At 42.8% G+C, this 25,133-nt stretch overlaps 1 protein-coding gene and 1 long non-coding RNA gene across 7 annotated transcripts in view; one reads left to right on the top strand and one right to left on the bottom strand.

Annotated features, from left to right (window-relative positions):
- FYN (FYN proto-oncogene, Src family tyrosine kinase) overlaps positions 1-23,277 on the top strand; it is a 197,433-nt gene extending 174,156 nt beyond the window's left edge. For 4 of the 6 annotated variants that reach the window (XM_075597636.1, XM_075597637.1, XM_075597635.1 and 1 more), the window contains 6 exons: positions 2,988-3,152; positions 4,984-5,163; positions 7,506-7,582; positions 7,690-7,843; positions 16,892-17,023; positions 17,654-23,277. In XM_075597636.1, the coding sequence (XP_075453751.1) occupies positions 2,988-3,152; positions 4,984-5,163; positions 7,506-7,582; positions 7,690-7,843; positions 16,892-17,023; positions 17,654-17,862 (917 nt within the window). In that variant the 3' untranslated portion in view covers positions 17,863-23,277. Of the gene's footprint in view, positions 1-2,987; positions 3,153-3,513; positions 3,670-4,983; positions 5,164-7,505; positions 7,583-7,689; positions 7,844-16,891; positions 17,024-17,653 lie in introns of all 6 variants that reach the window. The other 2 variants (XM_075597638.1, XM_075597639.1) reach the window with 2 other exon arrangements.
- LOC142493509 (uncharacterized) overlaps positions 1-25,133 on the bottom strand; it is a 184,842-nt gene that overhangs the window by 49,170 nt on the left and 110,539 nt on the right. The window lies entirely within an intron of this gene.

The raw sequence follows: 25,133 nt of genomic DNA, 5'->3' as shown, positions 1-25,133 counted from the left end.
GTCACGTTTTCTTTTTCCTGAAAAATAGGATCCTTTTGTAAGTCCACGGGCCAGTGGCGTAGTTTTTAATAACAATAAATGAGTTGCCTCTGTTTGCTAGCTGGCCACTTCATTAGCTGAGGTGGTTAATTCCTAAGTGAACTGGCCTATTAATCAGGTCATGGAGCCTAAAATAGAGGTAGGGAAAGGGTTCATTGATACAAGTGACTGATAAAAAGAAATAAGCACTCTGCACATTAGCCACATCTACAATTATCAGCCAGATACCGACATCATACGGCTTTATAATAAAAATAAAAAGACCGTTCCGTAACAGGTAGGTATGAAAGATATATTGTTAAGAAATATAAAAAGGAGGGAAATCACAGTATAAAATAACAATACAAACGGTTACTAGATGCACAGTGAGATGCTGTGCCCCCTATTCACTGTGCTGTAATGTTGCTTTCCCAGTGCTAGGGAGGAGTCCTGCACTACAGTATTCCACTAAATGGGACTGAAATGTTCCCCAGCACGGGAAAGCACAGCACATATGAGTAAGGGATTGGGATTGTTCTATGTGTACGCTTCTCTGCTAAACTGTCAGTCTTCTTCCTAATGCATATCCTGTCTGTCGTCTTGATGTGCAGTTATCTCGCTGCTTTCTATATCTTTCAATGAGACGTGCGCATATTGAATGTAATAACTATACAAAACTGCACATGCACCGATAAAATTCTGCATTTAAAGAAGCCGTCAGCACTGATCGCAAGATCTTTTCTTACCCCTTCCAAATCAGTTTTTTATTATTATTATAATTTTTTTTAATCTGATGCTTTGTTTAGGAGATGTAAGCGTTTGAAATACCAAGTGTCTGGGAGGCTAAAATGAAGCTCTCCCCAGAGCCCATTGCAGTCTAAGACATTAGAGATGACGAAAATCATTTATGTTAAGACTAGAAAAGCATTTAAAGAAAACAAAAAGCAGGACATGCTCATGGTGCAGGATATTAACGTAGAGGTTAAACTTATATAGGCTTCCGGGGGGGGGGGGGGTTGCAGCAGGAAAAACCTATGCACCAGAATTCCGTGTTCACTCCTAAAGTATCAATAACATGATGCATCGAACACAAAACAATCACCCAAAAACCTAATCAAGCTATTGTGAAGATTTATAGAAAAGCTTAGTGTTGCGACAGTGCGCTAGATTTGATTAGCCAGCATGAACTTGCAAGTCAGTCATTAACGACCTGGTAAACTATTTTAACCTGCCGGTTATAATGTCGAGATCGATTAATATATAACAATAAGAAACCCTCATGTTGGCAGTCATCATCTTGTAATGCTCTATGGCAGTCACACAAAGTCCGTGTTAAATAACAGTCACGTGTAACCCCTATTGTTCATTGTCTGGGTGCTGCTACCAAAGGAAAAAAACAGACTTCAAATCTGCTCATTCATTTTCGGTTTCATTCAACATATGAAATGCCAACTCTCCGCCGTAGAAGGAATGATGGTTTTTGTATACCATATATTAGCTCGCTGTTTGCACAGCACTGCGCAGAGTAGACTGCTGTCACAGCGTACCGCGGGCCTTAATCTTCTCATTTAGTTATTTTTAAAAAGAGGCGTTGGCTACTGCCATTTTTTGTTGTAATACATGCAGCCGTTGCTTAACTATAAGGCAAAGTAATTACCCAAGCTGCCGATCGGCAAAGATCCAGCTTCCCCGGGCTCCCAAAATGGCTGCCTATTTGGACAGAGAAAGTGCTGTGTCTTTTTAAATGGTTGCTATAGCAACCCAAGGAAGCTTAATACATTACAGCTCATTAAAAAGAGCACAAGCAGTGGAAATAAACCCGTTTGAAAAATGCAGTATAGTAACTATTATCCAATACTACACAACTGATTTTATTTTAAAAATAAATAAATAGACACGTAAGATTTCGACGGCAACGCTGCTAAGGGAAGTTGAGTTTTTCAGTGTAATTGGCTAGAAAGATGTATCTAGAAAACATAGAAAGATTGTAATCCCTCTAATGTCTTGCTCATTTTTTTGCATGGCTTTTCATTGGGAACACTGGATTCAAGCACATAAGCTAGTTATATTTCTCTTTTTGATTAATGATGGCATCGTAATTACGTTGCAAACAAAGCTAACAATTTACCTTGTGAGAACTGGAAAACCCTCATAATCACCACAAGACATTTTTAAACAAAACCCAAAACATATGTTTACTTTGGAAATGGTGAAGGTTTAAAAATCATGTTAAAGGATGTCAGTCGGCTATATTTAACCTATTAAACACACCACTGCCGTTAGTTCAGTTTTGTCCTACACAGAACTTTATGAAATGTTTCATTTGCAAAAAAGAACACTCTTAATTCTTTGTGTAAAATGTTTTGTCTCCCTTTTCTCTCTGTCTTTAAGTAGCATTGCATGTCTGTCATTTTAAAATTTAAATTGTGTTTTTCCCTATGTATATATATATATATATATACTGTAAACCTTATAGAAAGTGTCTGCATGTTTTGGTACTTATCACAATGGTACAGCTGTTCTGTACAGCTTGACCCGCCAGTCATAGAGTAATACTCAGTATGTACTACATTCTGCACCAAGTGGCAAGTGCCAAAGAATATTGTGGCTAAGACAACCCCTTCCTTTGCTGTATTCTGTTCCAGGAATGTAAAGTAAAATGCACATGACCAGGACAAAACCCCAGAAATGGTGACCCTAACATATACTCTATACACCATGCAAAAAAACTCAAAGTGTTTTACTATCAATGTTTCTGATATTTGATAGTCTTCCAATTAAATAAATGGATATTTCAACGGGGAACTTGGTCTTATTATAATTTTGCTCTTAAATCTTGAAGCATGCAATGCTGCTTTGGGACTGTGCTACCATGGCATGTGCCAATTCTATTCTTCAGGGATGTCCCATGTTGCGCCAGTTCTGTGTCATGTTTTCTTCTCTCCTTTGCCTTCTTTCGTGCCTCTCAGAGAGAGCTGCGGGTCTCTGCTGCCGCTTGGTAGTGCCCTGTCATAAAGGAATGCCGAGACTCACTGACCTGTCTGTCAAAACCAAAGATGTCTGGGAAATCCCAAGAGAATCCCTGCAGTTGATCAAGAGGCTGGGAAATGGGCAGTTTGGGGAAGTATGGATGGGTACGCAGCGAAACCGCTATTGCTCAAGTAACCTGCTCGTGTGGAGTAAAACATGGAAAGATGGAAAGTGAACGGAAAAGGGAAAACAGGAAGGTTAAAAGGGTATTATTTAGCAATTAAAACAATACTTCCTTTTTCTCCAGTTGCTGGAGTGCTCATCCAAACTTTCTGTATATAATTATACAGAGTATCATTGACATTTTTAAAAGGGATTCTTCTGTAGTGTTTTGATCAAATTCTGCCTATTTCCTAAAATTGTGTTGCCATTTGAAAGTTACACATCGCCTTCCATCTTTCTTATTGCATGCTGAAATTGAATTGTAAGTATTTTCTTTCTTTTTATGCATTTCCTTTTCCGTAGAGAAAGCTGACGGTTTGTGTTTTAACTTAACTCTGATTGCATCGAATTACACTCCACAAACTGTCGGATTGGCTAAGGATGCATGGGAAGTGGCGCGGAGCACAATATTTCTGAAGCAGAAGCTCGGTCAGGGCTGTTTCGCTGAAGTGTGGTTTGGTAAGGTGGATACCATGTTCTAGTTTCGAGGGATCAGACTGCAACATTTCCGCACAGAGTACGGAGTCTTTGCGATCAATCACAAGAGGCAAAGCGCTGGGCAGACACTTCAATATTGTAGGCGGGAAACGAAGGTGCCAGTCATCAAATTGGTTGGTGTTTATCAGTGACACGAGAATGACGCCAGGAGATGTATTTGCCATAGTTATGCTTGGTGGGCATTTATACCATTTCCATCTCGTGCAATAGAAAATAAAACCTGACCCATCACAAAAGTGCAACAATAAGTAACTTTCCTCACGAAAGTCTCTTTAATGTGATGCAGGTTTTATTCACTAAATGAATGCAAAGTAACTTAGAGAAAATAGCTTTAGCTTAGCCCCTTCTTCAGTCTCTGGACCTTGGTACATGATTTGGTTTGGGTCCCTTATAACATGTAAATGCAGAGAGTGTTGCGAGCACGTACTGTGACAGTAGTTTTCTGATGATTTCTGTGCAGCTGCAGTAGGAATACGAGTGTAGGCTTAATAATGTATTGTGGAAGAGTTATAGATCCTAATCAAAGCACACACACCACAACTATGCTTCATTTAAACATTTGTTAACGTTGTCTGAAGCAGAAGACCATTGTTAGCTCACATGTCACCTGTGATGTGATGGCCCTAAGCTTTTTTTTGTGGCAAGGAAGTTAGAGGGGCAGAAGTGTGGTTAATATGCATATTCTGTGCCACCATCTTATTTTGCAGGCACTTATACTAGCTGACAAAGTGCAGATCTTCTAACATTTCTGAATTTTGTTTGGCTTTTTATGAAAACAATCATTGAGCTGCAGTAGTTGTTTGTATTATGACTGATTTGTTTTGTTTTTGCCAGCTTGCTGCATGTAACCTGCTCTTTATGCGCATGAGTATGTGAGCCGTGGTCAGTGAAGATGGGATTTGTGCCATTGGTTGTGATGGTATTGCAAAACACCATAAATTAACACATAAATATTGCAGACCTTTTATAGGATTTTATGGTACAGTAATATTTACACAGCATTATATATATGTACAGTATATACTTTCTCAGTCACAAATCCCTGCCATGGTCGCTTACATTATAATTTTGGTGGTGATAGAATAACCGGCAGAACTAACACTGGGATTTAAACTAAGATCCCATGCTTCAAAGGCAGTAATGTTTCTCCTATTCTGAAACATAGCACAACATATCAATACATACCATCCAATGACATGGGTTGCCTCTGTATTTGTTTTAAGGGACCTATTGCATAACGGGCTAATGTGTGTGCATGGTTGTCCCTGGTTGCAGGTACATGGAACGGAAACACTAAAGTGGCGATAAAGACCCTGAAGCCAGGCACCATGTCTCCGGAGTCTTTCTTAGAAGAAGCTCAGATCATGAAAAAGCTGAAGCACGATAAGCTTGTGCAGCTCTACGCTGTGGTGTCTGAGGAGCCTATCTACATTGTCACAGAGTATATGAGCAAAGGTCAGACCTGGGCTGTTGGTTAATTCCATTCTGATATCCAAATAACCTTTTCCAGAGATGCAGATTCTTATATTTCAGAGAGATGAGTCAAGATGGAGAGGGAAACAATTTGCAATCAGAAAGAACAGCTGGGTTTAGCAGATGTAGACACAGAGTTGTACTTTCAAATGGCAAATTGTTTCATTCCATCAGGATTCTATTCTTCGAAGGTTTTTATGTCACTTGTTATCCGCCGCCACCTGAATGTACTGGAAGTTGAACATCCCCATGAATTGTGCATGAAGGCATCGTTCTTACAGGGGGCTCCTGACATCTGAGTGCGCATTACTGATATATAAGTGTGTACAGTATGTGGCTTTTGAAATCTCACAGATCTTTTCTTTGTGTGCACAGCATAATAATATTTGATGGCAACATGGTATGTTAGGTCGGAAAATCATCGAGTTCCACATTTGTCAAATTATCTCAGACGGCTTCCATGCTACAGATGACGAAGAGACCTGTGAGGTTTTAACAGTTCTGTACACTATAACGTTGCCTATAAAGAAGTCTCATGTTGCTCCTTAGAAGGTATCGCAACCTTGTGTACAATAAATCTACAGTGCTCCAACACCAAAACAATACCAATAGTGTATCGGGCATTTACAGCCAAGTCGTACTGTACATCAGGCATTTGGTGGGGTAAAATAGACAAGAGACCCAGCAAAGAATAGAGAAATCTTGCTACATATAACTCTCATGTTCAGAAACACTGGGTTGATGGCAAAAAGTAATAATTTGTATGGATAACTTAATATTAATAATAAGTTGCTCATAATATATATGTTGCTTTGTACAGAATATTTTGCTCAGTTTATGAGATTTTTCACTGGATGTATTCCCATTAGCTATGAAGTGACAGTAATATAACCATCCTTTTCAGCATGCATATTCTGCTCAGGGATCTGAAACTTGCTTTCCCTGCGAGTGTTACCATGCATTTGGATTTATTTCGCATTGTGACATGAGTAGATGTGGCAGGGTCCTCAGGAGAGTCAACCCACATTCATAGTGAAATATGCTAACGGTCAGACCTACAGCAACTGGCTTTTTCATTGCCAGAGCTATAAAAAATAATATATGTCCTGGAGTTATATCTCTGTTTTATAAGACATTATTTGACATTGTTTTAGTGATTTTGGATACCATTTAAAGTAGAGGTTTTCCAACCTTATTCTCAGAACAACCAGCTGCACCCAGGTTATATGAAGGACAAATGCATTCGTAAACAAATACACTGAAAGGTGCAGTCGCTTAAAACCATATAATTTGTTTGAGAAACAGACAAGAAAGTAATTTTTAAAAATACACAACATTAATGTTTTTTTCTAAAAACTCCCATTTTATGCACTGAATCTGTAGGCAGCAAATCCACTGATTCATATGGAGGGAAATATGAAATCCATAGATACTGTAGGAAGGATAATAGTCACGGGACCCAGAGAGCATAAAAACATGTCTTGAACCAGAATGTGACTTCAATATAGAGAATTTCCAATGATTAGACAATGTAAAATGTTATAGCTGTTGCCTCCAAGTGCTAACAATGCTGCAACAATGCACCATTAAAGCAAACTGACTTCTTCGGTGTATAAACTTGCTAGAGCCGCCAAAGCTCATGGAAACTACTGTCATGAAACTAAAAATGCATGTTTAGGGTTTTAGCTATTGCTTTTGCATTATGTTATGTACAGTATCTGCTTACACAAGTAAATGTGAAAGTGAGGAGACTGGCGGAAGAGTGACAGTTTTAGGCCACGCATATAGTGACCGCGACGCGTGACGTCACCTGTCGTCGCAAGCGGAAGTTGTATTTGGCCTTGCAGCGGCGGCGCGGGCGACCAAGACATTGATTGGTTCAGGGGCTGTCACATGAGGCGACAGTCCCTGAAAAATCAAATATTCCCGGCTGCAAAAAATCACGTCACCACGTCGCTTTGTCACCGTCGCGCTTACTATAAGCGCACGCGGCGGCGGCGACAATGCATTTGTTTTCAGGCGATGTCGCCGTCGCCAGCACTATAAGCGCGGCCTTAGGCTTCTTTATCTTTTTAGTAATTTTGTTTTGCAACCAACTATCAAAGGACATTTAAACCTTTACACAAAAACTCTGCTTTCCTGCCCAAAGCCTCCCCGTGTTATCTCTGCCTGTTCTCCTGTTGTAGCTGCGTGCAGCCTTTTGGGGTATTGCCTTTTGGGGTATTACCTTTTGTAGTAATGCTGCTAATACTCTAATTAACGTCTAGCAAAATAGTTGCACAGAGTTTGCTCTTGCCAACATTTGTCATTGTTTTTGTTTGCAGGAAGTTTGCTAGATTTCCTGAAAGATGGAGAAGGAAGAGCCTTGAAGTTGCCGAATTTAGTAGATATGGCAGCACAGGTAGAGTAAAGTAACTCTGGGAAATAAGACCCGGTGCCCATTCTTGGCCCTTCAGTAATGCACATTTTAATTCATCATCTTCTTTACAAGTGTTTTGCTATTACCAGGTGGCTGCCGGCATGGCTTACATCGAGCGAATGAATTACATACACAGAGATTTGCGGTCTGCGAACATTTTGGTCGGAAATGGTCTCATTTGCAAAATTGCTGATTTCGGGCTTGCTAGATTGATCGAAGACAATGAATACACAGCACGGCAAGGTAAAAAAAGTCACCATGAATTGACTATCACTTGCAATTCAACAGAACACAAAAATACCAGAAAAGGATCACTAGTAATGTTTACACAGCATTTGTTTTCAAAATTCAATAAGCAGCTTCCTGTATTCCTCTTTATTACTTAAAAGCTTTAGGGATAATTCAATGTATACTGAAGTGGCCAATGTCCCCGATTTGACTTAAATGTGGGTTTTCGGTCGATCACTGCTTAGGAATATATTAAATTATCCACTTGGTGGTAACTAGCACGGGGATGGTCTCTGTTTCTATGCAGTTATTTTTTGTGTGTGATTATAAAGTTATTTATTACTTGATGGGGATAAGGCTGAATCTAATTTCTAATTTGCTTAGTATGTTTGCAGATTTAGTGACAGGTGCTCTATACCAGCTCACCCAGGTTGAGCTTCTCCTATATATTAACAACACATAAGACCAGATCCACAGAGCTCCGTTAAGTGAGTTAACGTCACATTGTTGCCTTATCGTTTATCTTCAATGCTCTATCATGTAACGTTATGTCCTGTTTTCATCCAGAAAGAGCATTGCGTTAACATTAATGACCTTTAGTGATAATGAGATGCAAAAGAGGCGTTCCCCCTAACAGCGTCTCTCCACATAGGTCCATTAAGGATTTAAAGAGACGTTAGTTAGGGCATATGTAACAATGGCATTACTCTCATCCAGACCCTGAAATATGGGTGAGAGATCATATCTATCCTATCCTCCAAAAGCCATATTTCAGGGTCTGGGTGGAAGTAACCCCACCTTTAGGTAAGACGAGCTTAACGCCACGTTTTTGGAAACTTACCCAACGTTGTGCTAAGTTAATGTGACATTAAGCCTATGCGAATGAGTGGCTGCGGTTTCTGCAAATAATTAGCTTTAGAAAGGAAGCTTTAGACTGTTTTAAAAAGGAATAATGTTCCTGGTATATGATTGGTCTATGGGATCTTGCCTCTGATTGGCTCCCGGTGCAACATGTGACCGCGTCGCCGCACGGGAACACAATCCAGTTGTATCCCCTGCCGGCTGACGCGTCACAGTATGTAGTGAGCCAGGAAGCGATGTGACCCCAGGGCCTGCTACAGAGGATGTGAGGGGTTGGTGTGAGGCGCGCACGCCGCCGTCACCAGCGGGGACCTACCCTTAGGGCTACTTTCTCTGTGTAGTGGTACTGTACTATTATGTGACACTCTTTGGTACCTCATCACACCTTGTTTGCTGACATTGTTTTTTGACTTTAGCACTTTGGAGACGGTCTAGTTCAGGCCTGCACAACACGCAGCCCGCCCACACTCACTGTACGGCCCGCGGCGGCTTTCCCCCTCCTCCTTCCTCCCGAGTCCGCTCTCCCACCCGCCTACGGAGTCCGCTCTCCCGCTCTGCCTCCCCCCCCCGCCACCCCCCCGAGTCCGCTCTTAGGACTGCAGGGTAGGAGCGTGTTCTAGCAGGCACTTCCGTGCCTGCTGCTTTCTAGAGCGAGAGCGAGAGCGTTCTTGCAGTCCTGCCTGCTCTACCGCCGCAAGATGTTGTGAGGTACAGGGGAGGGGGGGGTTATTTGAGGTATAGGGGGGTTGATGTGTGGTGCAGGGGGTATTGATGTGAGGTGCAGGGGGGGTTGATGTGAGGTGCAGGGGAGGTTGATGTGAGGTGCAGGGGGGGTTGATGTGAGGTGCAGGGGGGGTTGATGTGAGGTGCTTTGGGGTTAATGTGAGGTGCTGGGGGGTTAATGTGAGGTGCTGGGGGGTTTATGTGAGGTGCAGGGGGGGTTGTGAGGTGCGGGGGGGTTGATGTGAGGTGCAGGGGGGAGAGGGATGTGTGTGGTTTGCAGGGGGGTATTGTGTGTTGTTTGTGGAGGGGGAGAGATGGAGGTATGAGGGGGAGAGATGGGGGTATGAGAGATAGATGGGGAGTCTCGCAAAGGTTGATGATGAGGGGTGCTGGGAGAGATATATGAAGATGATGATGATGAGGGGTGCTGGGGGAGATATAGGAAGATGATGATGAGGGGTGCTGGGGGAGATATATGAAGATGATGAGGGGTGCTTGGGGAGATATATGAAGATGATGAGGGGTGCTGGGGGAGATATATGATGATGGGTGCTGGGAGAGATTGATGATGAGGGTTGCTGGGGGAGATATATGAAGATGATGAGGGATGCTGGAGGAGAGATGATGATGATAATGTTACCCATGCGGCCCAAATCTGTTTTCCTTGGAGCAGTTCGGCCCTTCTCACTTAACGAGTTGTGCAGGCCTGGTCTAGTTATACATGTTTTTTAAATATTTTGTATCACTTTTGTCTGGTTTGTCATACCTTTGATTGCATATTTAATAAATGTTGTATTTTCTTTACCCGCCCTGAGTGCCGCGCTATGGAGTTTCTGTGAATCTTATCTCTTAAGATTTGCTTTCCTTTCTAGTTCTGTATTGTTTACTCTAGGGAGCACCACCTGTATTTTATAGGTTTGGGTGTGGTTTTGTTATCAATTTGGTAGTAGTGCTGCTTTCAGCCCCCTGTTCTCAAATAATTAGCTTTGTGGATACGTTAATCTCAAGGAAAATGTCGGTCGTTACTGTTTTAGGTAATGTGACGTTATGAGCCCTGACTTAATGGAGCTCTGTCTACCTGGCCCTTAGAAGATTTTTTATAACGTTTCCTAAATTACATCCAATGGACACCCACCAGTGCCAAGTAGAAGTGTATAAAATATGTTTCAAAAGCCCCACAAAGCTTCTTGTGCTCTAAAGAAAAATATAATTCCTTGAGGACTTCAGGAATTCCTGGCATGTCTCTATCCAAGGAGTGGCCAACTCCAGTCTTCAGGGGCCACAAACAGGACAAGTTTTAAGGATTACCCTGCTTCAGCACAGGTGGCTCAATCACTAGCTCAGTCGAAGACTGCACCACCTGTGCTGAAGCAGGGATATCCTTAAAACTTGACCTGTTGGTGGCCCTCGAGGACTGGAGTTTCCCACCCCTGCTCTATGCCCTACAGCACGTGTACTCTTTATGGTGGCCAACAATTGTTCAGAAAGCGCTGGGGAGAGTTTTTTAATGCATTTCTGACACTATTTATTTCACTGTATTTAGAATGAAGGAGACTCAACTAAAGCAGAGCTGTGTCTAATCACAAACCACTTCTTAGCTCCTCTGGTCACACTAGTCCTGTTACTAGAACAAGACAGGCAGATGTCATAAGAAATCAAAGCTTGTTGATCAGAATGGAAGCACTGCTCAATGTATGCACTCGCATATCGTATCTCTAGCTCTTATACACTGTTGTTTCTCTGCTTCTAATTAGCAGAGCAGAAAGTTAGTTTTTCATTTGTCCCTGACTCCTTGCCAGGGTGTGCAGGTGCACAGCTCTAGGCTGTTCTACTGATACACATCTTTCCCCTGGGTGTTGGTGTCTAGTCTGTTAGCACCAGCACACCCTGATACTGAGATATATATATATAGGATCAGCTCCTGTGATAGCAAACTCTCCACTTGGGCTAATACTACGGGTTGTGGGTCGTGGGGATGGACAGAAGAATAAAATAGATGGTGGCCATGGGGCGGGTGTGTACCGTTACAAGTATATAGCAGTATCTAGTATCACTGTAACCTGTAATGTTTACATTTTTGGAGGGAAATATCTTTTTTTTCCCTCCAAACGTTCTTTTTGTTGTTGTTGCTTAAAGCAGCTGTACCCTTGCAATTTTCCGTAAGCTAAATCAAGAGGTCTTGTGTTACTGACACTAGTTATAAATCCTGCGGACCTTACACTTTCCCTCCTGTTTTACAAAAACCTGTAATGACTAACATCACGATATTAGGATAGGCATGAATCACAGAAATCTCATCGCAAGAAAACGTTTTTCCACGGGAACTAGAGCTAGTGCGGTGGTGTCCTGGCCGTCTGCCTCGGCTGCTGGTCAATTGGAGCCACCCATATTGTTCTAACCTACTGTATATTGCTGGGGAATTTAATATAAGGAAAACACCACAAACACACCAATATCACACTGATCGTGGGATCTTTTTAGATCATGCATGCTGACGTCACGATGCTCGTGCCTGTGTGTTGAATGGCCGACAGCTTGAATGGTTTGCTACATTGCTGCTACATTGAGCAATTCTTTGCTGTTTACACACAGGGGTGTGCATGTATATATGCACACTGTCCCGGGCTAACGGCATATGAGTTCAAGGTACACAAAGAACAGACAAAGAGAACAAACAAAACGGGCAGTGCAACATTAATCACAAAGGAGCTCAAAAAGAAAAACAGCGACAAAGAATAAGCAGAATGATACTTATCTAAATCTCCACGGTACTGGTGGGAACAAAAATAAAAAGAGCCGGTAATGGAGCGCGGCAACGCTAGGATGGGCTGAAAACAGACAACAAATACAAAAGCAGGAAAATGTAACCTGGAAAAAGAGAAAAAATTATTACAAAAATAGAAACCAGGGGGCAATGTTTTAGGGGAAAACGCCATCTTCAGGCCCGTTCCCACAGTTCCCCGCTCTCCGTGCCCCCCCACACCTCTTACCTTTGCACAGGCGGCGTCATGACGCCACATTGCCATGGCAACGTGATGTCACATGACCACACTGCGTCATTTGCCGCCTTGTTGCCATGGCGACGCGTGTAAGACGCCGCCGGAGCCAAGGTAAGTGAGGTCCTTAATTTAAATGCCTTCGGGAAGCGTGCGGGGCCCCTGCGGCCAATCTCACGCCCCCCAGTTTGCGCACCGCTGCCCTAGATAACTGTAGTACTTCCCTCAAAAAATAACCAAATAGGGTTTCCAGGTAAGCGATATCAGAAATGGGCGTCGTGGGTGTTGCAAGCAGCAATTCTTCCTTGTAAAACCCACGACGGACATTTCTGATGCCGCTTACCTCTCTTGCTGATCTGCTAAACTGCCTGATATTCTTCCGGTGCACCTTCTGGTTGTGAGAGGCTGGAAACCCTATTTGGTTATTATTTGAGGGAACTACTACAGTTATCTAGAGTCTGTGGGAACGGGCCTGAAGATGGGGGTTTCCCCCGAAACATTGCCCCCTTGTTTCTATTTTTTATATATTTTTTTCTCTTTTTCCGCGTAACATTTTCCTACTTTTGTATTTGTTGTCTGTTTTCAGCCCATCCTAGCGTTGCCGCGCTCCATTACTGTCGCTTTTTATTTTTGTTCCCACCAGTACCGTGGACCTTTAGATAAGTATCATTCTGCTTATTCTTTGGCACTGTTTTTCTTTTCGTTTTTATTTGTGAGCTCCTTTGTGATTATTGTTGTTCTGCCCGTTTTGTTTGTTCTCGTTGTCTGTACCTTGAGTACATTTCTTTTTCCTGCATCTTTATCTGAGTCTCATTCAGTTCTGAGTGCGGGCTCCCTATTTTTATTGTATATTTACCATTTGGGATTTACATTCACATTTATTCATCTGTACATTGTAGTGCTGATTCCAGCCTAGTTTGTTATGTACATGTAACCCATATTCCCCCTCCCAATCGCAGGTAGGGTGAATATGAGGAGAATCTATATGTATTACCGGTGTGGTGCTTTACCTGTTAGGCTCACAGGAGGTCTTAGCCTCTGCCAATGAGAGCCTGGGGTGTATCCTCTGGAACAATACTATATGGTACAGCGCCTCCACCTGCGATGGCTCCCAGCAGAGCGGCAGTTGTTCCTCGCAGGACACATTCAAATGAACACATACACTAGATATATATAACTTTTTACTATATGGGCAAAACAATAACATCACATCACATACATCAATAATAGCAACACAGCCGTGTCACCCTCTGCCCCTAACTGGGCTATACCCTTACACCTTACTCCTCCCCCAAACCACCGTGTCCCACGAGTCCTCTAAGAAACCCAAAACCTATAGGCGGGATCAGCGCCTGATGTACCGGTAGGTTGGTGCACTTAAAATACGATACCTGCCCTGTGCTCCAGCACCTGGGGCTGCAGACACTTCACAAAGGATCCACCGCTCTGCGATCTCCTCAGCGATGTCCTGTAACTCTACCTGGCGGTGGGTAGCTCCCGCAGGGAGTGATCCACCTTTAGAAAGTCTCTTATCTCTGCAGCCGCAGAGAGTGATTCACATTCCCAGCAATACTAGGAGATCCAAGCTTCCAGGCTGTACCCTCACTTGTCTGGGTTCTACAGGATCCTGTCACTGTCTAAGGCTGCGGTCCCAGTAACAGCCTGTGCGCACGGCGCGGCGACGCCCCCACCGGCAGTTCACCCAATGAGGGCGAACCAGCCGCGTGACGTAATGGCCAGGCCCCGCAAATCCCCGACCACGCCCCCCCCCCCCCGTCGCAAGCTCCCTCAAACCGCAGATCGCGGTTAGCGCTGTGCACGCGCGGCCCCCTCCCCCCCGCCGGGCGCGCGTGTCACAGACATGACTGGGACCGCAGCCTAAGGGGAGTCCCTGTAGTAACCACAAGCTGAGGTGATTGGGGCCTAGCTGGGGCCTAAGGGGGGGAATGTCTGGCCTAGTGTATGCGCCACTTGCTCTCTACACTTACCCACCCTCCCCTGTCTGTGTCCCAGCTTCTTCTGCTTCCTCACTGCAGCACACAACAATGTATCTTTCCTCTCAGGGAAAGCTGTAAGCCTTATTGGCTCCCTGGTGTCAGGTGGCCTGTCTGCCTCTAAGCACTCTGGGGGCTGTAGTCCTCCATGGCCCTCTTTCCTATTGGGACCGCGTGCGCGATCTGTAATGGCCGCCGCTACTCTCCGCTGAGCCTGCGCAACATTGTATTGGCCACTGCACCACCCTAACTGCACATGCGCGACTGTGGGCCGTCCCTGCACTATGGAGCGCCTCTGCTGCCACTTCTCCTTTACCAACATGGCCGCCGCGTCGCTACTGCGCATGCGCGAACCTCCGCGACACAACCAAGATGGCGGCGCCCTGCCTCCGACGCCGCCGGGAGCCCCCGCAGCAGCGAGGGTAAGGGGGACAAGGGGGGACCCTGCTACATACAGTATTACATTGAGTACACTTCTCACATCGCAGCATGTTTTACTATGAAGCAAAATTACTGTTGCAAAGTCAGATTCTGACAGACCGGGAATATAATGTTTAAAACAACAGATGCTGTACTAATCCCTTCTCTTTTCAAACCCTTTGGCATTAAAGGGACATACAGCACATTATGCTGTTTTGTCATTTTTAATGCAGCTTCAGCACTCATGTCATACTGTACTGTACACAGTTGCAGTCATTTTGATTTAAAAGACCACTATCGTATATCCTTTCTGCAGTAATATGGTATTTTCATGATTGACCATGTATAGTACATGCAGCATTTATTGTTCCTATGCTTTAGGATATTTTGAATTGTAGGAAATGTGTGATTTAATATTCTACCTAACCCTTCACATAATGGCATGCGGTGATCAAATTGCACCCATTATGTCTTCCTGTCCACCACTTAGTTCTGCACTCTTTATCATTGACAGGTAGTGTTTCTTTCTCATGCATTACAGGTTATTATTTTGTCAGTATGGCGATAGAGCTTGCAGTTTGCCTTTCAGCACTAAAATTGTTTTGGTCAATTAATATTTGATGCTGTTGAGCGTAGCTGAATGAGAAGGGAGTGTGCTGAACTGGTAATACATCTCCACACCACTTGCAAAGATAAAAGTATTATACACACACAGCCAGAAAACTGCACGGATGTTACCAAAACCACACCATGTGGAGAAGCCTCCTCCATTTTGCTGGAAGGAAGCCACCTGTTTGTGGTTTTGTGTATTCGTTAAGTGTGTCTTTTGGTAAGATAGATTGAGTGGGAAAGTAATTATATTGTTTTGGATATTGATATCCACTTTAGTTTTATGATGCTGTCAACATGTTAAGGAGTAGAAAACAAAGCATTGACTAATTGTGGGCCACTTTTTTACCACTTTTCCATGAGCCCCATTGTACTGCATCGAGAGCTCTACTCAGAACAATAGCTGGCAAGAAATAGAACGCTAGTTAGAATGTAAGAATGGCATTGCAGTATTATCTCCACTAAAATCCCTTCTATAAATGCTGTGTTTCTGTCTTATCTCCCAGTGGATCTCGATTGTAGTGTAAAAGCCAGAAGTGAAATTTCTGGTGGATATACTGTGTGTGTTTATATATATATATATATATATATATATATATATATATATATATATATATATATATATATCTACTCGCCACCTAGTACCAAACGTGTGCTGCTTGGGCCAATATTTACTCGCCCGGTGGTTAAATCCACTCGCCCGGGGCGAGCAAATGTATAGGTTTGTCGAACACTGTATATAGATATATATTAGAGAGAAAATAGCTCCATGCAACAGTGGCCACCTTAGAAAATCAGATTAAGAAGTGGTATATACTTAGCACAGCCGCATCATACATAATATGATGAGAGAGGAGGTGTGGGGGGACGATGTGCAGCCAACAGCTGTTTCACGCTGGAGAGCTTCGTTGTGGAAAGAGGCAGAGACCATAGTTTAGTGCGTACTGCTCTAGTAATAACATAGCTGTCTTGGAAGGTGTAGAACACAATTCAAATCTTGGTGTAAGGTCCTTGTGATTTAAGGCAAGTTCCTTTATCCCTGTGTACCAAAAATAGATTGTTGGCTCACTGAGGCAGGTACTTGTGCCTTAAAAATACAGTGTACATTGCAGCAGTATATCAGAAAAAATATTATTATTATGACCACTATTGTATATAACAATTAGAAAAAGCAACGGGCAATCCGATTGTAAGAAGATAAGTTTGGTGATTTTCTTTTACCCTGCACATAAATCCAATCAGAAGTGGGATGCGAATAGGTTATTATGTTCTGCTCACTGCTAGACTCCTTCTTACCTTCAGACATTGCTATGTAAACCATGATGTAGGAACGACCGGTAGTTTCAAATGATTCATTCATTTAGTATATTTGATTTGCTGTCCGGTATCCTTCAGGCATAAAACTGAAACCATCGTCTTTGCTTGTCGTATTTCAAAGTGAGTCTTTTTTTTTTTTACAGGAGCAAAGTTCCCCATAAAATGGACGGCGCCAGAGGCTGCACTTTACGGAAGGTTCACAATAAAGTCAGATGTGTGGTCCTTTGGCATTTTGCTAACAGAGCTGGTGACAAAGGGAAGAGTTCCCTACCCAGGTAAGTAGGAGCATATTTCCAGTATCAGTTAGAACCAGCAGTACTGTCTGCTCTACCTAGCAGAACATGTTCCACTTCATATCCAACAAGCGAGTTAATCCTATCCTTTCTGCCCATGTCATACAGCATCTTTGCTTACTCTGTCCCACTGAGACCTAAAGAATTCGTCTGACGAGGACCCCGAAATGTTGTGTTCTTATCTCCTTGTATCACATCGCTCTGCATAATACATTCTTTATTTTTGCTAGCAGCTTTTGCCAATCTTCTTACTTTGAGTGCTGCAGGTCCCCTTGTTCCTGGACACGAACACCAGCCTCTGATTATTTCCATGGTCTTGTCCATTATGGGCTACAAATGATGATGCTGTGTTAAAGCACACTGACACTGGTGATCATTTTGGGGGAAGAACAGATCAAATCCTCTAAGTCACGGTGAAGATGACTTCAGGGCATATTGACAAGAGTCCAAAGTCACAGCATAGATCTTATCATTCCAAAAATACATCTCAACATGTAAAAAACGTTATCAATAACTCATAGATATTGCAACAACATTTAGATATGCCTAACTAAGGTGTCATTCTGCATGATCGACAGACAGATAATATATAATTGTTTATTTTCCTTCCAGGAATGAATAACCGTGAGGTCCTGGAGCAAGTGGAGCGTGGATATAGGATGCCATGTCCCCAAGACTGTCCCAACTCACTGCATGAGCTTATGCTGAACTGCTGGAAGAAAGACCCAGAAGAACGTCCAACTTTTGAGTATCTACAGAGTTTCCTGGAAGACTACTTTACTGCCACTGAGCCCCAGTATCAGCCCGGAGACAACCTGTAAAAGTCCTGCCTGCACACAGCCGTTACCAGGTTGATTCCCCTAGAATTCGCTTCCAGTTTTACTGACTGCCTCCTGTAAGGAGCTGCATCTTCCAGTGCGGGTTGCACGCAGGCGTGAAGCTAAGAACTTCCAGGGAGATTCTCCATGACCACTTATTATAATAACCTGAATGTCCTCTTTTGAAGAAAGAAAAAAAAAACAATGGGGGGGCGGGGGCGAAAACTTATTAATTCTCAAGCAAAGACTTTGATAATGCATTGTATTGATGTCATGTAAACTGCAAAAAAAAACCTCTATCCACTGTAAATATTAACTCTGTGCCAATTCCCAACCTTAGAAATCTCTATCCTTTTTTGTTAAATGCAGAACCCATGTAATTTGAACCAGTCATCTGATTCTACAGAAGTATTACTTTCCAGAAGTGCCCTCCTATTCTGATATAAGGTTTTATTTAAAATGTAGATGCCTTTTTTTTTTTTTGCTTTTTGTACATGTACCTATAAATAAGTGAACCTGTACATACATACATACAGACATACATACATACATACATACATATGGGTGCTTTTGCAGAGGGACTCATTGATGATCTGATGCATTCCCTGCTTTACCCATAAAAAGAATTTCACAATATACTCGAAAACAGTGAAAACGCTCGTTATGAGTGTGAGCCAAGTGTGGCATAGTTTGTTTTTCATTATCCATCATTAGATTGCACTTTTTCTTTCAAGACTGACAATGAACACAATTGTAATCCCAATGTTTTGTGAATTGGTAGACATTTTGTTGACATAGGGATCTATTTATCAGTTTTTCTTTATTTTCTGCTTGTTTCTTGCCAAGGAAAACCAGCACTAGAATGAATACAAAAAAACAAACTGAACTTAGACATATTGGTATCTATAATGGATATCATGTCATCTATTCCTTCCTGAAAACTAACGATACATTAATTCTGCTGTGTCTATATTATTAATACCTAAATTTAGCATTTATCAGCCTGAAGAACTGGAAGAAGAAAACGTTGAGCACTCCTCTTTGTCACAACAGTTATCAACGCTACTATGTATTTTATTTTTTTATTTGATCCACTTTTTAACCTCCGTATGCCTGCCACGTTAGTTGGAATACACAGCGGTGTAATCTTTGCCAATCATAAAATCACCACTATCAGGAGTAACCAGATAGTTAATGTTTTCTATGTAACATTTACCAATGTAAAATGCGTCTTTTCAACGTTCTGTACCGATAATGAAACTTATTTCTACTTGTCTAGGAGTTCTCCAGTGGGATTACTATGCACTATGCATTTCATGGGGGATGCACAAAACAAGTATTTTGTTTTGTACCATTCTTCGATTAATTATGTTTAACAAGAAGAAAAGGTCCTTTCCATTTGGTTTTCAATCATGTTATCAATTTAAAGTCTTAACTCATTTCCTGTTATTGTTTCTTTACAATTTTACATGGAAAACTGTTTAACTTTCTTAATTTAGTAATTAAAACTGAACATTTTACATCTTTATTTCAATTTTTTTTTTATTTATATGCCATGTCAGACAATTTTGACTTTGAACTATATATGTCTTATAACAGGGGTGCGCAAACTAGGAGGGCATCACATTTTTGGGGGTAGCTTGGCGCTTACAGAGAGGATCCTCGCTCTTCCCCACAACATTTAAATTAAATGCTGGGGGAGCACGCGAGGCCTCTGTATATCCCTTACCTTGTCTCCAGCGGCTTCAGGCGATGTGTCGCCATGGCAATGCAGCGTCAAATGACGTTGTGGGGTCACATGGCGTCGTGCTGCTAGAAAACGCCGGAGAAAAGGTAAGGGGGGGGGGGGCGTGCAGGGAGTGAGAGCCGGCAGGGGGGCGCAGACAAAAAAGTTTGTGCATCCCTGTCTTATACTGTACATACTATATATGAATTATCTGGTTTAAGGAGAACGAAGTCATTGCTACAATGCTGAAACAAAAGTCTACAATATCCAACTAAAATAACAAAGATGTTAGAATGTCGCATAGTATCCAAGTAGGGATTCATGTATCAACATTTGTTTCATAGCAGGTTAAGAAACAGCAGCACCGGATTTAATATAAAAAATGCTATTGAAAGTAGAGAAATAATTAAAGAATTATTCGTTTATTGTTTTTTTTTTTTCTACAGCTGGACATGGGATACCATTGCAAGCTGAGGAAAAGAACGTGTGTTTTCAGGGAATCATGGAAAGCCTTATTTACTAAGCAGTGCAATTCCATAAGACACTTTCAGTGTTGGAAGACCTGGTCTATTCACTCGAATAAGCTGTAAAGTACCTTCTGGCAAGAAAGTGTCTTATAGTATAGCACCACTAAGTAAATAGATGCCCAGATCTATACCACTGAGAAAATATACACCCCGGTGGAAAGTCTTGTGAATGTTTTATACTTTCTGAGAACAGTTGTTGTCAACATTATGGCCCAGAGTCACAAAGCTCTGTTAAGGCCAACGGTGTATCTTCAAAGGACAATAATATAACATTAAGCCATGTTTTTTTCCGGTAAAGAGCTTAGCATTAACTATAACAGCCTTTAGTGATAATGACATCCAGATGATATGCAAATAAGGTGTTTTCACAAAATCATAACAAAAGGCCATTAAGGTTACCGCATTACTTTAGTTACTGTAGGTCAAACCTAAACTTGCTGTTACATTCAGACCCTAAAATCAGGCTTTTATAGGGTCTGTGTAGATGAAACACCAGAGTTCGGTATGATTTAACTAACAGCGTTATTTCTCTCCCAACATGAGTTAATGACCTTTTTTAGGGTCTGGCTCAGAGTATTGCTACGACATGTATTAAAAAAAAAAAAAAAGTCCCAATGATACATCCACATGACAAAGTATATAGTTAAATACTTATCTGTTTGTCTTCTCATGAGTATGGGTCTTTTAGTTAAACTGTTTGGCCAAAGCGTTGACTTTTCTCCCTCCATTACAGAGGTAAATGAGAATTTTCGCAGGTAGTGTTAGGACCTGCATACTGGTCATGCCTTGATGTGGCTGCAGGCTTGTAATGCAGACAGGAATCCTTGTGGAAAAAGTGACGCACAGCCGGTCCAAGAAGAAAACAATCCGGGGCTAAGCGAATGAATTAGAAATATTCTTTATTGGGGGTGCACAGCATGGTGGCGCAGGGGATATGCCTCTGACATGTTTCGCGCTGAGATAGCGCTTCCTCAAAGAGTATCCTGGATTTAGAATCAAAGATTGTTTTCTTCTTGGACCGGCTGTGCTTCACTTTTTCCACAAGGATTCCTGTCTGCATTGTATACCAGCTGGACGCACGCTTCTGGGACGGCATGCAAACAACACCCATGTGAGTAAGAACTACATCATTATATCACTGGGTATTCATATCTTGCTCCAAGTTTGCTGCCAGATAGAGACCTGCTGTTCACACTATATATGATTTGGTGGTGTTGGCTTAAGAGCTCGCAGAGATTGTGTGTGTTTATTGCTATGGTTAAGGCCCAAGTCACTGCATGCACACGCGCGTCGGAGCACCTGGCGGCGACTGCCCCTGATTAATCCGCGGTCTAGGGGTTGCGATGGGATATGCGGGGGCACGGCCATGACGAGGGGGGATGCAGCCATGACGGAGGGCTCAACTATCTGCACTACTATTGGTTACAAACCCCAGTGCAAAAAAACAGCACCATATTTATCAAAGAAACAGAATATCATTAAAAGCAAAATAATTTTTCTTTGATAAACGGTGCAATTTTTTTGCACTGGTTTTGTCACAGTTTTGCAGCTGGGAGACTTTAGTTAGTAACCACCTGATGTTTAAGGCTGTGCCAACATTGCAGCATAATCAGGCCAATATTGTGCAAAACTGTGCCGCTGACTACATTGGTTACACTTTCTCCAATGCTGCTGCCCATTTTGAAAGAGCAAATAAATGAATGGTTGTAGGTTTAAACAGGGTCTGGGTGGGCTTCCAAAGTGAGAGAAGTAAATCCCCTCAGCTTGGACATCATTAGAAAGTGGGGCGGAGAAAAAAAAACAACTGGTAGTTATTTTATACTATTGCAATAATAGTCATATGCAAATGATGATGTTGAATCAAATAGCACATATAAATGGGATAAACTTCAAAGCTATAATGCAGAACAGTTATTTAAGCACTCGTAGGAAACCACAGAAGTACTTGCGCGTGTTGTAACAGTCAGTGTGTTGTACTGTAAGTGTGGTAGAAATCATACATGGATAGAACAGCAGCACTCCAGAGGTAATGCAGATCAATGTGATTTATTCACCAGCGTTTCGATCCTGGACTGAAACATAGGTGAATACACTACATTGATCTGCACGGACCTTTCTCAACGTTTGGCAGGCCCAAAACGTTTGTAAATAAATCACATTAACCTTTACTGGCAGCACCAGAATGCCACCAGACCTCTAACACTACTGGTTCATGTGACTACTTCAGGAGTTCCATAGTTACATAGTAGATGAGGTTGAAAAAAGACATGTCCATCAAGTACAACCTATGCAAAATGTAGATGACCAATATTTATCCAATATTTGTATTTACAGTCATTTGATCCAGTCAAACATCATTCAATGATGTCTCATACGGGGAAAATAATTCCTTCCTGACTCCAAATAACGGCAATCAGATGTATCAATGGATCAACATCCTTGGTATATATCCTTATATACCTTGACTTTCTAAAAAGATGTCCAACCTTTCTTTTGAAGATATTTATTGTATCTGTCATTGCAGTCTCCATGGGTAATGAATTCCATATTTAACTGCCCTTACTGTAAATAAGATTTTCCTTTGTTGCTGGTGAAATCTCCTTTCCTCCAACCTTAAGGGATAACCCTGTGACATTTGTACTGCCCTTGGGATGAATACCGACAGTATTTTGAAAGCTCCTTGTATTGACCACGAATATATTTGTATATAGTTATAATATCCCCTCTTAGACACCTCTTTTCTAATGTAAATAAATGCAATTTAGCTAGCCTCTCCTCATAAGTCACATTTTGATCCCCTTTATTAATTTGGTGGCTCGTCTCTGCCCTTTTTCTATAATGTATTTTTTATGGAGTGGTGCCCAAACCTGGACTCCATATTCAAGGTGTGTGTTCTCACTAATGCTTTATACAGTGGCATAATTATACTTGCTTCCCTTCCATCCATATCCCATTTAATGCAAGAAAAGATCTTATTTGTCTTTTCAGCTACTGTCTGACATTGGGCACAATTGCTAAACCTGCTGTCTACAAGAACTCCTAAATCCTTCTCCTTCAATGATTGACCTAATTTTGTCCCATTTGATTTGTAAAGTCACCTGTTTATTCTTGTTTCCCAAATGCATAGCCTTACATGTATCTGTATTAAACATTGTCTGCCATTTACCTGTCCCAAGTTTCTAGTCACTCCAAGTCCTTCTGCTGATTCTACTACCTTACACAATTTAGTGTCATAAGCAGAGATGGAAACTTTGCTCTCTATACACCCCCATTAAGGTCCTTAATAAACACATACAAAATCAGGGGTCCCAGTACAGATCCATGAGGTACTCCACTTACAACTTTAGCCCAAACTGAATAGGTTCCATATGTGGCAACGCTCTCTTGTCTGTCCTTTAACCAGTTTTCAATCCAAGTGCAAATATTTTTACTGAGACTAATTTGCTTTATTTTATACACTAACCTCTTGTGTGGAACCGTATGAAAAGCCTTTGTAAAATCTAAATAGACCACATTAACTGCATTACCCTGGTCTAAATTCCTACTTATCTCCTCTAAGAAACGAATAAAGTTATTTTGGCATGATCTATCCTTCATAAATCCATGATGACTAATACTACAGACGACAGAGAAGCCCAATGCTACATCCAACATGACAGACTGACTAATACTAATAATTTTGTTATCTATTAGGTATTCCTGAATATAATCCCGTACTAAACTTTTAAGTACCTTCCCCAATGTTCATGTCAGGTTTACAGGTCCGGCGTGAGAGAGGGGAGGAGAAGAGGGGGTGAGGGGGAAAAGGGTAGAGAGAGGATGTGGGAGAGAGAGGGGAGGGGGATATGGGATAGAAAGAGGAGAAAGGTTGGGAGAGGGCAGGAGGGGGGAGGGAAGGGGGACAATGGAGAGGAGGGGGGACAGAGAAGGGGAGAGGAGGGAAGGAAGGGGGAGAAGAAGAGAAAGGGAGGGGGTGGGAAGGGGAGAGACGGGAGGAGGGAAATAGGGGAGAGAGGAGGGAAATAAAGGGGAGGCAGGGAGAGAGGGAAAAGATAGGGGAGGGGGAAAGACGGGAGATGGAAGGGGGAATGGGGAGAGTGGGGAGGAGGGAGGGAGAGAGAAGGGATGAGGGGAGAAAAAGGGGGAGAGTGGAGGATGGGGGAAGAAAGGGGGAGAGAGGGGGGGGAAGGAGGAGAGGAAGTGGGTGTGAATGGGGACAGTGGGTGGTGGGAAATGGTAGAGAGGAAAAAGAAGTGAGGATAGGGGGGCGAGGTGGAAGAAATGGGAGGGGGAGTGAAGGTAGAGAGGGTGTGGAGGGAGAGGGAAAGGGAGAGGGGAGAGCAGGAGAGGATGTGGAGGGAGAGAGAGGAAGAAAAAGGAGGGGGAGAAAGAGGAGAGAGGTGTGGAGGGAGCGAGAGGGGAGAGGTGAAAGGAGGAGAGGAGGGGTGAAAGAGGGGGATAGAGAGGGGAGTGGAGGAGGGAAACAGGAGAGTGAGAGAGGGGGAAGAGGGAGAGAGGGGAGGGGGAGAGTGCAAGGGGGAATGGGGAGAGGGAGGGAAGGGAAGAGTGGGAGAAAGAAGGGAGGGGGAAAGGGGATAAGGAAAGAGGGGAAGAGATTGGGAAAAGGGAGGGAGCAGATAGAGGGGAGTGGGGAGTGAGAACAGGAAGTAATAGAGAGGGAAGGGGTAGTGAGAAAGAAAGGGGTGTAAAGGAGAGAGGGGAGGGGGGAATAAGAGGGGAGAAAGCGGTGTAGAGGGGAGGGGGGAGTTCATCCTCTCTGACCCCCCTCCCTTCATCCTCTCACCCCTCCTCCCTTCATCCTCTCTCACCCCCTCCCTTCATCCTCTCTCACCACCTCCCTTCATCCTCTCTCGCCCCCCCTCCCTTCATCCTCTCTCATCCCCCCTCCCTTCATCCTCTCACCCCCTCCCTTCATCCTCTCTCATCCCCCCTCCCTTTATCCTCTCACCCCCTCCATCTCTCACCCCCCTCCCTTCATCTTTCACCCCCCCCCTTCATCT

Source organism: Ascaphus truei, chromosome 4 (assembly GCF_040206685.1).
Source record: "Ascaphus truei isolate aAscTru1 chromosome 4, aAscTru1.hap1, whole genome shotgun sequence".
NCBI classification, from domain to species: Eukaryota; Metazoa; Chordata; class Amphibia; order Anura; family Ascaphidae; genus Ascaphus; species Ascaphus truei.
Note: the sequence above shows the minus strand (reverse complement) of the source record. Positions and strands in the feature narration are given on the sequence as shown.